A 17,455-nucleotide genomic window follows, 5' to 3' on the forward strand; every position below is an offset into this window, starting at 1 on the left:
TATGCATAATTCCTGCAAGATTCATTGTATATAATTGTTTAAACCGTTCATAAATGTCTAATTTTGAAAACTGAATCGGAAACAACATAAACATTAAATACATGCAATTAAAAGTAATTGAATTATCAGTTTTAAATGAAAAATTGTAGTGGGGTAATTGTATTTGAAAATTCTTGTGTTAATTCATACAAAAGTATTTTTAAACTTTAAGCGTTCTGTTACTATTAAGCAGTAGCAGCAGATAATGACCAAATATTACAAAAGATACTTTTCTAAATGTGAATTGTTTTTGGAGGCATTGTGATAATGGTTTGACAAAAACCATACCATTAATTTGTGTACTTTCCATCAAGTATAAAAATGGTACAGAAATGTATTTAAAAGTAGTTCAGAAACTAAACTGCAGTTTCAAGTTGGTAGTGTGCGGAAAGAAATATAGCTATTTCACAACTGTGAAAATTATAGCTCATTTCATCATATCCTTTTTTTTCAATATAGATTTAGTTTTGATAAATTGTATTTATGAACTTACATTTTCACTTCTGTATTTACAGGCTGTATTATGCTCACTTATATTTTGTATAAGCATTAAGTTAAATTTGCTTATTTAAAAAAATGCATATGTATTATTTGAAAACAGTACTAGAGATCACTGTGAATGTATTCAATCAGTATTGTTCTTTGAAAATAGTGTTTTGGAATTATTTTTTTTAGCCAATTTTTTCTATTGCAACTTCTTCCCCCTTCCCCCTCTTACTGGTCCTTAAAATACTGTCAAAGAGAGAGAAGCAAAAGAAAGCAACTGCAGGAGGATTAGAGATTAGTTTACTTATTTTTATCATTTTGTACTATTATTTTCTATCTTTTCACTAGCCCTTACACTTGCATGTGATATTCAGGCCTTCCATGACCCACAGCAGTAGGTTGATGTTTTGTTGCAGGAAATCTCAACTGGCTTTCCCTGGAGCATCCTCTTTGTGCAGCATTATAACTGTTTTCCTAAATTCTCTCAACACACAATAGTAATTAACACTATTATCAAGAATCCACATGGATTCCTTCTTAAACTGTTCTTGACCATAAACAAAAACCCATCTTCAAGTACAGTTTAACATGAAGCTAAACATACACCTGAGTGAATCATGGGACTTGTGTAATTGGTAATTAATGTCACTATTAAATCCATCAAAGCTCTCAAAGTGTTTTGCCATCAAACAGGAATTTTGCCTCACTTTTTACAGGAATATACCTCCTCTGTCAGTCCTTAATTTCTTTTCCATCAGACTTTTGGAGATGCATCCTTTTTTCTGCAAATACTACTTGGTTCAGACTTGTCAAACAGACCTCGGGAACTGGCTTTCACCCATGTGGTTTGGGTGTCAGACTATTGGCCTCCAGCAGTATAGGCAGAGCAATGGTTCAGATCAATTTCCATATCTATTACAGACTTACTTAAAACAGAAAATTTCTCTTCCAAGATACTCTATCTGCTACTTCTACTCTGTTATCAAGGGTCAACATTTCTGGGATTTATTCTCTGTGTGCTCCCAACTGCTTGAACACTTCTTTATTCCTCCATTAGCAGGTGAAGCAAAGCAAATAAAAAAACAAGAGATGATTCAGCTGTAAGGAGCCTTACATGAGAAGACTAATATAAAAAATGGTTCCAGCCTAGGAATGTTCATTGTAGTTAAGGGTCTACCTAAATCGCAGGGGTACTTAACAATTTCCGTGGGTTGATTGTGGTGTAAGGTTCTAATTCTGCAGTCATTTTGCAGCGCAGGGAGGCCCAGGGGGAAGGGGGGATGAGGGCAGTCACCATATTGACTGCTGGCTGCCCTTTGTGTGTCACCGTCCCTTGGTGCTGATTAGCAGAGAGGAGGGGGAGAAGGGACAAGGCAGGTAGCCAGCAATATTCATGCCATCCCTCTAGCTGGCACCTTCCCCTCACAGCAGTGAGGATTGCTAGCTCCCACTGAGGAGCCAGTATTTTATTTTTTTGTTGGTGTTGATTTCACAGACAATCCCAAATCTCATGGTTTCCACAAAATCAATTAAACCATTAATTAAGTAGAACCCTAACTATAGTCTGTAATGTGCAAATCTGCCCTACTTCAGACTAAAATGACTACCTACCTCTCGCCGTGAGAAAGTTGACATAGGACTCTGCCCTCTTGGCAGCTGCATGGCATGCAGTGTCTCCAGACTTATTTACTCCCTTTTAAGCAAGGAAGAAAACAGCTTCCATGCTTAAAGTGTACCCTGGGGGCTGATTTTTGGGAAAAAGGTGCATCTTGTTAGAAAATATGGTAAATCAATGTACAGGTTCTGTCCTACCAAAGAGGCATGAACATGGAGGAAGACAAAGGGCATGTCTGCACTTGATATTTTCTAACTGGGTTTTTTTGCATTGCATTAAGTAATTGCATCAGCTGTTGTGTGAGCAGTGCATACCGGCTGTGGTTTTTACTCCATGATCCAAGTGAAGTTTGCTTTCTGGTCATGCATCCCATGATGCTTTGTTCTGCTGGGCTGTTTCTTTATGAGGCTTTTCATACAGTACATCAAGGAGGCAATAGAATTTATAGGGCCCATGAACACTATTTGTCTTGGGGTTAAGAACTACCACCACCTCCTTTCACATCTCAGCTTTATATACTTTAGATCAGATTTTTTTTCGAGTGAAACAGGGGAAAGGGTAAGTTCTTTCATCTTTTGTGTGAGGTGACTGGTAGGCCTGAAAGGAAAAAAGCTCTGGCTTTACTTGACATTACTTTAACTCTCCTTGTTCTGTGAAGCTGATTATATATCATGAATCACAGAGCCCTGCAAGACAGAGAAAGAGTTGCCTATAAATTACCTTTTTGATTCAGCCAAAATAGATGAAACTTCAGTAACTTAATGTACCTTGTACCACTTCTAAGAGCAAAGGTCAAAATATTAAACCTCATTCCAGATGCCAGGGAAATGATAATTATTCTGCAACTACAATAAACCTGAGACTTGTTATCCTGAAAGCACAGGGACATCATTAGATTAAGTTTACCTGTTTCCATTGTCTGTTCTTGTCACTAGAGTTATCAGTTGGATCCTAACAGGAGGAGAAAAACTGTAGAAGATTTTGAATCTTCCTTATGTCAAGAATACAAGTTCTGCTTGTAGAGAGACAAGTCTTCTTGCCAGACTATTTACCTCACTTGTGCCAGCAGGGAAAAATCTTATTGCATTAGCAAAATAGTTACACAATACAGGCCTTGCAGCACTGAGGTCTAACTAATCTATTCAGAAATGCATAAATGTGAGGGACATCTTTCAATCCTGGTATCATAAGATCAAATCCACACTGGGGCAAGAGTGCCTCAACATTAATATCTGCTTGTTAATCATTAGATTATGAAAATGAGTTACTGGGCTTAATCCAGTGTCTATAGGGTCTCTGTCTGAAAGGTGATAATAAGTGGGTTTAAGTACAGACAATGTCAAGAAAGAATTGAAAGACTCTGAAAAGCATGACGCAGAGCTTCTCCCTCTCCTTTTCATAATATGCCCTTCACCACAATTTCAGAATGATAGCACTGCAGTTTATTGTGATCTACCTATTGTATTTTGAAATGGAACTATAATTTGCTGAGATTTTCCTTGCAATGAAACTGGCTTGAATTAACATTGGATAAACTGGAAAAGTAAGCTTCCACATTTCTGCATGATCCAGCCACAGTCAGAAGATTTTTAAGTTCCAGGCGATGAAACGTGCAATTTTTTCCTAAAGTTTTACAATTTATCTTCAGTATATTAAATATTTAATTAATTGTAATGTTTTATAAGGCAGTATTCCAGATGAGAGGGGTAGATGATGTTAAATTGAGGACAAAGGAGTTTAGCTCAATTTAAATATCCAGTGTCAGTATTTTAGTGCCATACTGTAGTTTCATGAGAAGGCAATTTACTACTCAGCTGAAGAGTCTGATCTGTCAGGTACTGGTTGGCAATATGGTTCATCAACTCAGGTGTCACCTAAGTAGAGAGCAACTCATTTGACTTGGTCTGTTGGGAGAAGTCCAACAGTTAGAACTCCGTTCCCTGAAGAGCGTGCAGAACTGCAGGTCCACCCCTGGACAAAACTTGCTCATCCACCTCAAATTTCAGGCTCAAGACTTCGTATACAAAATACAAGCAAAGGGTAAGAGGTGTTTTAAATAAACAGTTTTTTGTTGTTTGTGTATACAGTGCTCCTTTGCACAAATCTATGTAGTTTATATGTTGCCCAAGATGGGCCATGAGAGAAAAAAGCTCTCTGACAATATAAGCAGTATAAACCTAAGAACACACTGTGTGTTCATCCTTATTTGTCCCCAAACATTAGGATTTATAAGAATAAATGTAATGAAAGTAATAGCATGCATTCATGTCTAGAGGTTATTAGTCAAGGGCAGTTGGGGTTTCTATTACGTTTCATCAAACACTATTCCAGATGAGAGAGCTAGGTAAAGTTAAACCAGTGACAAATTTGTTTATCGTTGAAGATGGCCTATATTCTGTTACATTATTTTACCAGCAGGATAAATCAAAACAGGAGAACTTTAATGAGAGGATATTAAATTAACAATCATTGGACTGTTGGGATTGCTCCCAGCCATTCAATATTATTTTGTAACATAATACTATTTTACTTCTGTATTTTTACATATTGCCTATCATCCTGATGATTTTATACTCTGGATAATGATTTGAGCCTTTAAACAGCCATGGAATGTGAGAGAGAATTATCCTCATTTTACTAAAGAGAGATTGAGGTTCTTTGCAAAGGATAATATGTGTAACCTTGATCTATGCTTACATTTTGCTGTGCTTGCTTCCCTCCTCAGACCTGGTGAAGAATGCCTTGAATTCAAAAGTGTGTCTAACTGTTCCAATGTGTAGTTGGTCCAATAAAAGATACTCCTTCCCTCAAAAATACTTGCCTTTGCATAATTTCTAGACTTTCATGGTTATAGTGTCACTCTAGCACAGGGGTGGGCAAAATGCAGCCCGTGGGCCAGATGCAGCCTTCCTGGCCATTCTATCTGGCCCGCAGTGCCCCTAAAAAAAATTTAGAAAATATCTTTCTGCCCCTGGTTGCCTGTCATGCAGCCTGCAATGGCTTGGCACAACTCCACCCAAAATAATTGCCCGCCCCTGCTCTAGCACTATCATAACCTTGATTTACATAGGCTCAGAACTGGAAACCAGATACACTGGAGCAGTAACCCCTTCACCACACACCTGCTCTACATCCAGCATATTCTTGAAGTTTTGACTGAATCAGGGTTTCGGACATGATATTATGATATGTTGAGCATCTGTCATTGCCTTTTAAATTAAGACCAGGGTCTTACACGGTTGCATATAAACCCAGAAGGATGTTATAAAGGAGATAGTGATTAAAATACTTAAAAGCACATTAAAATGGCATCATTGCATATGCCTGTTTGTTTATACCTCTGGTTAGAAGATTTTGTTTCTGGATACAGCTTCTGAGTTCTAAATTATATTTGTGGAAAAGGAATGAAAAGAAGCGTCTTATGTTTGTGAAGCTGGAGAAGGTGATGTTACAATGCAATTCAGGTTACTGCTTCTTTTTGAGAGGCAGGGTCGTTACAAAACTTTGAGTTTCTATAGACCCCTAGCTACTGACAGGAGTCTGGCCCAGCCAAAGAACCTGCATGAGGACCACTTCATGGAGAAGCAGAAATTGGATCAATGAAGGGGGCAGCCTTAGTCATCAGTAAGGTTTACTCGGTATTTTTCCAGGCTGACAGTGCAGGCACATGCTTCTAAAATAAATTGTACAGTATCACTTCTTATGGTACCATTCTTTAAACTAATCTTAGCTGCCTCTCCCTCATGGGCAACTGGTGCCACCTTAGGGGGGGCAAGTGCCCCCCAAGCGACCAGTCAGTGACTGGCGGGGTGCTTCATCCAGCACTCCCACTCCCCGGTCAGTGCTCCCAGGGGGGCACTAGTGGGCCCCTTTGCCTGTTGCCTAAGCGAGGAGTGCAGCCTGTCAGGGGGAGCACCAGCTCTCAGGGTGTAAATGCACCCCTGTGGAGCCCCTACACCTTGCCACTGTTCTCCCTAATACATTTACTTTAAACTTTTATAGAAATTTTGCTTTTACATCGGTTTAATCAAAAATGAAACGATTCTATTTTATAGGCTCCTCCCTTTAAGCTGCAGTATGTATGATCTTTGAGTCAGTGCACAAGAACACCTACTAAGGAATATGCAAACCTAAATGTATGTGTTGGAATAGTTTCCTTACCAATTGTGAGAGATTAAGCTACTGCATACTGTATTTTAGTGACAGAAGTAAATAATCCAAGATTTCCATTAGGAGTCGCTTTGATTTTCTTGCATCACTGAAAAGCAGTGGCCTTGTGTATATGTATCTTTAGGCTGCAATAAGACTTCTGGATGAGGAATCAGCCGGAAGGTAAAAGACTGGTGATGGGCACACATTAATTTTTTCATCTATATGTTATAATGATTTTGACTTCACTTGCTCTTCTGTGGTGGTGGTATATCTTCTGTGATCCAAGTGAAGCCAGAATTTTAGATTGTGGTTAGACATGGTATGGAAAGAAGACCCTGAAGTGTGGTACCTTTTCACTCATGACCTGTAGAGCTTTTCTCTGCCTTGCTCCCTCTGGCAAGCAGAGATCCAGATTTGCAAGAGGAAGGGGTAGGAATAGCCATGCTCATTTTCTAACTCAGAAGACAGTAACTGAACTAATCTGTAGCTCCTTGTCCGAATTCTCCATTTGTTCCTGGAACAGCTTCCATTTCTGTCTGAAGATGAACTCAAGAACTGTTTTATTTTTGCGAAAAGAGAAAAGTGAGAGAGGGTGCAAGAAGAAAGCAGAGTAGGGGCCTGACTCCGGGTCTCCCACGCCCAAGTGAGTGCTCTCACTGCTGAGCTGTGGGCTATTCTGGAGTTCCTCTTACTTTGACCAGAAATTGTGTCCTGATCCTGAAAAGCTTTTTTTCTGAAGAGCTTTATGAGAACTAGTTCATTCCTGTGGAAAGTTTGGTCTTTGATTTGGTATATTCCAACAAATAGCTGTTCTGTCAGAAGATCTGTGACCATTGTTGCCATAATTTCCTGCCTGCTGGTGGGACTTTGAGAGAGCATCTCACAACAGATTGCCAAGCTGTCCTGAGACCTGGAAGCTGCATGAGAAGAGGCCTCTGCATAGTTCCCTCCTCCCACGTCCATTGGGGATCTGTAGATTTAAGGAAAGAGATACCCACTGCCTTCAAAGGAGGGAAGGGAAATTATTGCTGCCTCCAAATGGAAGAATGTGGGATTGCTTTCCTTTTTGTGAAAAACAGAGTAAGAGAAGCGGGGCCCAGGAACACTAGGCCTAGCATATTTGCACTACTGCCTGAGGTCAGCTCCAACAGCTAGGTCAAATGGGGTGATTTTATTTGTACCTCTTGCCACTAGATGAAGCAAACCAAATGGAAAGCTTTTAGTCGCATCCTCAAGTAGTGCTGTTTATTTGTCACTGCTAGTAAGTGATTTTGATCCATGACAATGATCAAAAGAGGCTATGCATACTAATATCCATAAAGCTTTTCTACAGAGGTGTCCAAAACTGCTACTTGGGAAAGTGAGAGACATGAACTAAACTAAGAAGTTTGGGGGATTGCTCTTATTTTATTTGTTCCTGAGGTGCAATTAAAATACAGCATTAATTTAATGAATCGGGACCAAATCAGTTTATCAAGATTTTTGCTGACACCTTTTCCCTATAGCATCTCTTAGCAGAGAAGAATAATGTGTTAAACCGCACACGAAGGTAGTTAGCTATGTTAGTCCATAGTCAGGTAGAAGGCAGGGTAAACTATACAAAGCCAGTAGTTCTAGGATCTTTCTATTTAAATAGATTATCCAAATACATTTCTCTTACTTCAAAGTTACTTCTGGTAACTTTTTCTTTGCTCCTAGTTTACAGTTGTCCTCCACTCGTTTAAGTGCCTGTTTTCTTTTACTCATGGACTTAAACACAAGTCATCATTTTTTCTGGTAGTTAATTGCACCTGCTTCTGTTCCAGACCTGAGGAAGGACACTTGCTTGAGAGCTTGTCTAATATATCTCCTTGTTAGAGTTAGTCCAATAAAACATATCACAAAAAAAATAAAAGCCAATGAAATAAAAACAACAACAAATCTTGCATCTTTGTATACATCTGCTGGGACAATCATACCTATTCTTTTCTTTCTTTTTCACTGATCTTTCCCTTTGTTTCTACCTCCATTTTTTTTTTTGTTGCTGTTTGGAGTTGTCTGTAAGAACCAACTCAAAAATAAATTTGAATAAATATGAAAATAAATTCTAAAGACTGAGGGGTGGTTTTGGTGTTGCTGTTCATGGTAAGGGTCACTTCACTTTGATAAGTGTGTCCCCTTTGTGTTCTCTGACATTTTTTTCTTTGATCTGCTGAGTTTTATATCGCTGGTTGTATTACAACATTAGAATACCTTCTAAATAAAGGAAAAGCTCATTGGAGCTATTCATTCAGATAAAGAATTTAAAACAGCCTCATGCCCAAACAACTTGTATTTGCCAAAATTTCTGTTTCAAACAGATGCCCTCTGCAGGTCAGTGTTATCAACCAAGGTGATCTGAATGGCATCCCATTTTACCTTTGCAAATCAAGAACTAGCTGCTCTTAGCAGTCTGAGTCAACATCAAAATGGAAAAAAAAATCCTGGACAGCAAATCTGAGCAAGTAGGAGGTGAATGCCAAAAGAGAAATGCAGGAAGACTGGGTTCTGAGTGATAAGCTTTTGTTTTGTTTCTGAACACCACTTATCAAAGAGGGAGAGAAGGGGAATGAATCTAAGTGACTGAAATGACCTTCAAGCTTCCTCCTACTTCCTCCAATGCTGGTAATGTGAAGTTTGTAATCATGGCTTAGGATCGACTGGCTAAAATCAGTAATCCACGGATAAAGTGGTACAGTTAGCTAACAACATGTGGGGCATTAGATACTAGGAGACAGAACTGGCGATGCAAATCAAGAGAGAAAGAGAAACCACCAAAATCAAATGCAAAGAGAAGATAAAATGAAAGGAGGCTTTCTGTTCCAAAGAGAACAATTTTCCTCAAATAATCAGACTTTCAATTTAAAAAGAGAGAGAGAGAATTTGCTTAATCCTGAGAGAAAGGAAAGAGGCAGTAGGAGCTGTGTTAAACTGGGTAGCAACATGCCACTTGGTTGCATGTAGACCAGGAGTTGTCAACCAGGGGTATGTGTACCACTGGGGGTACTTTGAAAGGTCCCAGGGGGTATGCGGGGGCAGGCCAGAGGGAGTGCTGCCACCCAATGCCACTGCCTCACAGGAGCAGGGCAGCACAGACGCTGATTCCACCCCCCCCCCCCCCGGCTGTACTTCCAACCGCTCACCACCCCTGCTCAGTGTCTGGCTGCTCCCTACTCCTCCCTGGGGTACATTTATTAAAAAGGGGGCTGCCGGGGGTACACTTATTTAAAAAGGTTGAAAACTCCTGATGTAGACAATTGCCTAACACAGTGGTCACCAGCCAGTGGATCTTGATCCCCTGGTAGATCTTGGAGTTGATGGGGCTGGGGTATGGGGCTGAGTGCCTGTGTGCATGCATGCGTGTGTCCCAGCCCAGCAGGTAAGTCCATGGGGGAGGGAAGAGGCTGGGGCTAGATCAAGGCCCCTGTGGTGAGGGACAGTGCTGCAGAGGCAGGAGCAGGTGTAAGTTGAGTGGGGCCCCAGCCGGGTGGGACTTACCTGTTGGAGAGGCATGCCCCCAAATCATTTTTTTTCTCCCTGCCTCTATCTGCCCCCCATAGACTTACCTGCTGGGCAGGGGTGGGGGTGGCGCAGGGTAGATCTTGGGTTACTTTTAAATGCCAATGGTGATCTACTTAAAAAGGTTGGAGACCACTGACCTAACAGATACAAGAGGTACAGCACCAAATTCTACCAAGAAGGCAAATACTTGATGCACGTTATTCACCTTAGATCCCAGTTTTTGTCATTGAGCAACGCGTGTGCAGCTTATGGTGATCAAATATTTTGAGTGGGCTACACAAAGGGCTGCAACCATAACTGAAGGCAGGGCAAGGTGGCAAATTAGGCTAAAATAGATGGAGAAGAGATCAAAAGTTGTTCTTGCTTTATTTTGTTCTGTAATGCAAATTCCTCTTCTGGATGCCAGAAGTGGCAGCAACTCTGCACCTGAACAGTGAGGAAGAGAGGGGAGGAGATAAGCAGCTGGATGTTGCTGCTTTCTGCTCTGCACCTGACGTCACAGTAGCTAGTAATTAAACTTTGCAGCTGGGCAGTAGCTGAAAGCAGAACAAGTTGGGAGAGCAGAAGCAGTAGGTGGGTGGAGGGGAAGCTGCTGTCTGCCCCAGAGGAAATTATTTCTGGCAAACATCACAGGTAGCTAACTAAAGGTGCAAGAGGAAACTCAGCCAGCAACTTTCATCTGAATTTTTTTTCCTTCTTCCCCATCACAGCAGTGACTATCTCTTAGTTGAGCACAGTGTATCATCTCATCCTAAAATGCTTTTCTGGCACACCCAGCCTGAGCCCTATCACCATCACCAGTTTCCCACGAGTAACAACAGCTATCTGCGGTAAGAAAACAGTGATTGGGTTTATTTTTAATATTTTTCCAAACAACAGATATGTACAAGAAGTACATACTAAGAGAATATGGTTTTTGGGAAAGGACCTGGCTGATCCACAAATCTAAGGGTTCACTGAAGGAATCTAGTAAAAGCACCACTTTGCAGAGAGTGTTTCATTACTAGAACTTTGTTTTTACAAATTGTACTACAGGGCATATGTGAATAACAACCACAGTATATTTTTATAGAAACATATTCACCATTGTGAAATCGAATTGGAATAATTGAAACATGCAGTGATGGCTAATTTGGCATGCAATTTATACAAAGTTTGTGTGTTTTATGTACATAAAATAATTATAAACTTTAAGAGACCAACGTGTCTACTGCATTGTGTTTGTTTATTTCTACTTCATCTGAAGGAAAAATGGGGGATTTATAATAGTTAAAGTTTAATATGTGCCAATGAGAATCAAACCTGAAATTGTGACGCACTATGTAATCTATTGCATTGGAATCTGTCCATAAGCTGTGAACTTGCCTTATCTTTTCAGAAATTAAATGCAATGGTTATGATATTCAAGCTGTTACTTAATACTAAAATTATTTTTCTTTATAATATACTCTTCTAAAAGCATTCAGATAAGTTTCAGAATAGCCTTGCCTATTGCATTTAAAATCTTTGTTCATAATTTGATTGACATTAATTTGCATTAATCTTAAATTGACACGTTTGGGCAAATATTTTGCATGCATGTAAGAAACTTTTAATAGCATTTAAAAAATAATGTAAAGTATCACAACAATTTTACTCTTGTCCTTTTAAACTTGTTGAATAGGATGCTTCTATTGGAGAAATACTTATTAACTTACACTATAACAATAACATTAAAACTATATATGAGTTTTGGTGACCCAAACAAATGGAACTTCAGTCCTTTGGTATGAAAGCAATAGAATTGTGCAGCAGAGTTGTATATAACTAAAACTTAATGTTAGTACAGACTTCAGGTAGTATGAAATTCAGACAGGCTAATAAGACTTCTTTTGTACTACATTAAGAGATCATGCCACTTTGACACTAGCATTTAGCTAAAAATCCAAGCTCTTGAATATTCAAATTTGGTGGGGAAACCAAAAAATAGTGTCTTTGCTCACAGTTCCAAATCCCTTTTCCCAATCAGCACTTAATCTAAAAAGTATTTTCAGCACTTGTTCAGATTGGGTGGGTCCTTAAGTTTTTCTCTACTCCTTCCTTGTATTTGTTTCTGCCTTTTCTTATGCACGTCATGTGCACACACTCTCTCACAGTAATGCTTCTACACAAACAGTGACAAATTCAGCCTTACTCAGTGCATTGCCAGGTACAGTTAATGTGATGCAATAAACTCTGTAGCTGTTTGAGCTGGAGGAAACTGTTTCTGGGCGCAGCGTCTACACGTGTGCCCAGAACAGTAGTAATTTGAGCTGGGGTGGAGCAGCCCTGGGCTGGAAGGGGCATAGGAGGTCAGCCCTGGGTGGCTGGGCTGGCTGGGGCATAAGAGTGCTGACAGTCTGGAGCCATGTGGCTGGCTAGAAGGCAAGTGGCCCCTACTCTTTAGCACCCTTGTGCCTCAGCCAGCCCGTCACCATCAACATGTGCATTTCAGTGCAGTTATTCCGCCATAAGATAGTCCTGTCTCCAACAGTACTATGTTACAGAGTAGTTAATTAGTTTACCGCACCCTAATGCCAGCACACATGTAGATGGTGATGCTTTACCGTGGAGCTAATTAGTCAACTCTGTAGTAAAGAACAAGTGTAGATGCACCCTTTGCCTATGTCTTGTGTGTGCCTTTGGGTGATGACATATGGCTGTATTTTGGTTTGGAAGTCTGGTTCAGTGGGACAACTCATGTGAATTAAGTTAAATGTGTATATGTGTTTTCAGAATTAGGACCTAAAATTAGTCTAGATAAGTAATCTAAATAAAAGCAGCATGCTCAAATTTGGGCCTCAATCCTGTAGGCCAGTTATTCTCAACCTGGGTGCTGGGCCATCCTGGGGTTCCAAATGATCTTTTGAAAGGTGATATAAGGTCTGAGAAAATAAGCAGGTGTGAGGAGATGAACATATGCACAGGGTCATCTCTGCCTGGCCACTGGGAAAGGTTACTGGGAAAGAGGCTAGCACTGGGGTAAAGTTTCTGAAATTGGGTGCTGTTCAGTTCACAAAGGTTATGGGAGGGGGATACCTCGAGTCAAACAAGGCATGCATTAAGTCTGAAAAGTTTGAGAATCACAGCTGTTCTTCAGTGGCAGATTTCTATTGAAGTATTAGGCCCCAGACCTTCAGCTGAAAGAAATCGGGTATCTGGGAGGAAACAATAGTCCTAGACTTCGTTGCAAGATCCAGCTATTTTCTTCTGCATAGACACTGCAGAAGTCTGCAATTACATGATCACTTTATTCCTTAAATTCCATTTAGTAGAATCTCCTTGTTAAACTTAAGCATGCCAAATGTAGCAGCCTGTTGTATTAATAACATCTCTGTGTGTGTGTGTGTGTGTTTGTGTGTGTGCGCGTTGGGGGCGGGGTTCTTATGCTTACACTAGAGCTACATTTGTCAGTACACCTTACATTATTTCAGTCTGTATCTCAGCCTGATCCCACACCTGTTGAAATCGGGGTCAATAGAATCAGGCCTACTAGGCAGTCACCAAAAGCTCTGCTTTTGCTTTTCATGATGCCTTTGTTGCACAAACAGCTAGTTTCGTGCCCCTGGAGGCTTTTCCAATACACCTCAAGGAGAGAGTCATACACACGCAGGCCGGGTCCAACTCGAGTTTATTGTTTGCAAACAGGTCGACAAGGGAACTCAATGTTCAAAGCCGAGTCGACTTCAAACTGTGTCTGAAGCTTCTTTTTATAGCCAACGTAAACAATAGATTTCAACGTGTCGTGCAATTATTGGCAGACTTAGCATTATGTCTTGCATCGTATGTCTTAGCAGTTACATGTTTTATGACGGTTTACATATATGTCTCATTTACATCTTAAATCCCCTCCCAGGGGCAGTTCTTAAGCCCCTCTGGTCATCCTTCGGTCAGGGTAAAATTTCTTTGCATCAACATTTTTCCCTGTCCCTCTTCGCTTATCTCTTGTAAGGAGTTATTTATTGCATCCGTTCCTGGCTCTGTCTGCAGAATTTTAGTTCTATTCGTAAATCAATTGTTAGTTTACTTGTCTTAGTGATAAGTGTGGAAGCGAGAGTGAGAACATGCGGAGCGCACAAGCAATTACAAAAGCAGGGTGTATAGATTATGCTGTATTTTTACCACACCTTCTTTAGTCACAAAAAGCTGAAGTAATTGATGGTGCAGTAATTTAACTGTATAATCCAGTGGTTAATATGACAGCAGGTTATCACTATTAAGCTTCCTTATTTTCCCACAATCTGTGCATAACTGACCCCACTTTGGGGTTTGAATTCCTGAACTTCCACCATGAAAAGCATAAGCTTTAGCCACTTAAGGTAATGGAGTATATCTTCAAAGTTTGATGCTGAGCATTGCTATACCTATTTTTTTTTAGAAACCTGGCTTCAGGAGTAGAATCCAGAGCCATGAGTGTGATGCTACACTTGCTATGTGGTGCATGGATAGAATTAAGCATCTTGGGATGGGATTCACAACAGCCAATTTACTCAGTGGAGACCTACTCAAAATATTCAATATAAAATGCTGAACACAAGAATGAATCTTAAATTCATGATGTATGTAGGGGAGAAAGCATGAGCACAAGCTTTTGTGTGTGAGAGAGAGATCTTAGTCTGTAAAGATGCACATCTACCTTGCCTTCTCTAGGCCATGCTGAGAGATGGCTCACATCTCTCGGAGTACAAACTGCGAGAAACAAGAGAAGGTCTCAGCGATGGCAAAACATCTCTTGGAACACAGGGTAGAGATGCACCTTTAGGCTAGGGACAGAAATTACACACAACTCGTATAAGCAATCAGAAACCAGTTCAAATATGTAATACAAAAGAAGTTCAGTGCACACAAATTGCTTTAAAAATGGCTGAGACTAGCTTAAGAAAAGCCTGGATGGATGTAGACTTCACTGATATAGGTTAAATTGGTTTATTGAACTTTTTTGTCCCAGATTCCCTCCAGATTCAAAGTAACTGGCAGTCCCACAGCATCCCAGGATGCTTTGCACCTCTGTGTTGCAGGGTTGGCATCACAGGTGACTGGTACAGTGCGCACGGGAGGACATAAGCCCCCCGATTGCCCCTGACTTGGCACTGGTCAGGGCGCAACAGTTTTTTTTGTTGTGTGGGCTTGTTGTGGGGGCGAGGGGGGCACTAAACTGCGGCACAGAAGTATAGGAGTGGATATGGGGCTTTTGGCCCCTGAGCCACCTCCATCAGGCCTGCCCACAAATGTTGCCTCCACAGACTCAGGAGGCACTAGTCACCCCTGGTGGGCAGCCTAGCCTTGGCCCAAGCTGTCTGCTCCACGGTAGCAGGGAGGCATGCTCTAGTGCCTCCTGTCTTCTGGCCTGGGCCGCTGCAGGCCTGTGGCTACATTTTTAGAATCAAAAGTGGATGTCTGTTCTCTTGCTCATGGGTTCAATCCACACATATGACGAATTAATCGATTCAGTGTCAGGCTTTTTGACAGTAGGCAGTTAGCTTTAAAGATTGAGGTAGACAGAGGAATAGACATCTCATTGAGGTGGATATTTAGTTTGAAGTGAATGTGGTTCACGCAAGCTAGTACTGTACATGTATCTGTCTCTTGATAGGAGCAGGGAGCTTGTGGAAGAAGGCATCAGCTGCAGCCTGACTTTGACCCACAGCCGTAGTCCCTGGTTGACGGGACTCCGGACTCTTCCCTTGCTGCGTGGGTATGTGGTGACCCTCAGCTCAGGAAAGTCTGTGCCTCGTCCATGTCCTGTGCGTGACGTCACCGCGCGTGTCTGTCTGGCACGTGTTTCCGTGCAGCTCCCCTCAGCGCACCTCCAACCTTTGCCTCTGCCGCCCCTCCCCCCACGCAGGGGGCTGCTGGACAGCGTCTGTCCTGGGTCCGCGTCGCCCCGCCCAACGAGCGCTCCTCCGCCGCTGACTGCCTCTTCCATCTCTACTTTCTCACTGGGGCACAGAGTGCGTATAAAGTGTGCGACGCCATGTGGCGCGGCGCAGGGTACGTGAGTCACGGCGCTCGCCAAGTCCTGCCTCTAGCAGTGGGAGGTGAGGCCGCCAGCCGACCACAGCCCCCAGCATGCCTTGCGCCTGCCGGAGGTCTCGCAGGACCCGGGGTGGCGCGACGCTACCTCCTAGGCTAATAGTCCGGCATGAGGCGTGCGGAAGCGCCCTTCCCATTAGCTGTCGCGCCCCCCGTCCCCGCCGCTCCTCCCTGATTGGCTTGCTTGGCCGTCCGTTAGCGTGCGCCGAGCAATCGGCGCGCTGTTCCCGGGGAGCTCGGTCCCGCCCCGGCAACGGCCTCCGGCCGGAGGGGAAGTGCCCGCCATGTTGGCCTAGGAGCCGCTGCCGCTGCCGCTGCCGCTGCCGCGCAGGAGGGAGGGCGGGTGGGGACCCGGCAGGAAGGGGAGGGGCGGCGGCGGCGGCGGGTCCCCGGGCAGGGCGGGGGCGGCGCGGCCGCGTGAAGGATGCGGCGGGCGGCGCCGCGGGGCCGGCTCGGAGCTCGGCCGGTGGCGGCAGCCCCCAGCGGCGGCCGGGCCGAGGCGGCTGGCGGCTCCCGAGCTCCGCGCAGCGCCCGGGTGGGCGCAGGATGCTGAGCGCAGCCGCGCGCCCTGCTGGTGCCGCGGGGCAAGGGGCGCCCCGGGGTTGTGCGCGGATCCCCACACCCCGCGCACGAGCAGCGGCGGGGCCGAGCCGAGCGCTCCCCGGGCGGCGGCGGACGATGGCGTGGGTGCTGAAGATGGACGAGGTGATCGAGTCCGGGCTGGTGCACGACTTCGACGCCAGCCTCTCCGGCATCGGGCAGGAGCTGGGAGCGGGCGCCTACAGCATGAGGTACCGCCGCCACCCCCGACTTCGCTGTCCCTGCCCTTTCCGGGGTAGACTGCCTGCCTCCCCCCGGAAACCTCACCCTGAGCAGGGCCGGCAGGCTGGCCTCTAACAGCCTGGGACGGGCGGCTTCTCTGCCCCCTGTCCTGCTTGTGGCCCCACTGTTCTGTTTAGTCAGCCCTGCTGCCTGCTCCGTGTGCCCCATCACCCTGAAAGAGTAGGACACCCCCCATCTTCCTGGTTTGCACACAAATTGAAGTCTGTGTCCCCCCCCCCCAAATTTTCTTTCTTGACTGGGTCCTGGGTTTTTCTTCTCCACTAAAATAGTTGTAGGTTTAAAGTTGCAGCAAGAGAGGTTTAGGTTGGATATTGGGGAAAAACTTCCTTAGTAGGAGGGTGGTGAAGCATGGGAATAGGTTACACAGTGAGGTTGTGGACTCCCTGACCTTGGAGGTTTTTAAGGCCTGGCTAGATAAAGCCTTGGCTGGGATGATCTAGTTGGGGGTGCTCCTGCTTTGAGCAGGGGACTGGACTAGATCAGTGGTTCTCAACCTTCTTTTGTACCAGGACCCATTTGTGAGCATAGATAGTCAGTCCTGACCCAGTACCCCTCACTCCCACCTTGCTGCCCCCACTGCGTGGGGCAGGGGGAGCCCCGAGCAGGCTGAAACTGTACTAGCCTGCAAGGGAAAAGCCATGGTTTCCCACATTTTTCTCCTTTAAAGAAGAACCCATTTTTAAAACTTGTTCACTATCCTTTCATATATTCTTGTAACCCACTGGTTGA

General features: G+C 43.5%; 1 protein-coding gene across 4 annotated transcripts in view; it reads left to right on the forward strand.

Annotated features, from left to right (window-relative positions):
• Nucleotides 1–10,448: 10,448 nt before the first annotated feature.
• Nucleotides 10,449–17,455, forward strand: part of UBP1 (upstream binding protein 1) — a 68,990-nt gene continuing 61,983 nt past the window's right edge. The window contains exon 1 of one of the 4 annotated variants that reach the window (XM_059728747.1): nucleotides 10,449–10,662. In XM_059728747.1, coding sequence (XP_059584730.1) covers nucleotides 10,589–10,662 — 74 coding nt within the window. In that variant the 5' untranslated portion in view covers nucleotides 10,449–10,588. Of the gene's footprint in view, nucleotides 10,663–16,288; nucleotides 16,675–17,455 lie in introns of those variants that run through there. The other 3 variants (XM_014602555.3, XM_006269591.4, XM_006269592.4) reach the window with 3 other exon arrangements.

Source organism: Alligator mississippiensis, chromosome 5 (assembly GCF_030867095.1).
Source record: "Alligator mississippiensis isolate rAllMis1 chromosome 5, rAllMis1, whole genome shotgun sequence".
Taxonomy (NCBI): Eukaryota; Metazoa; Chordata; order Crocodylia; family Alligatoridae; genus Alligator; species Alligator mississippiensis.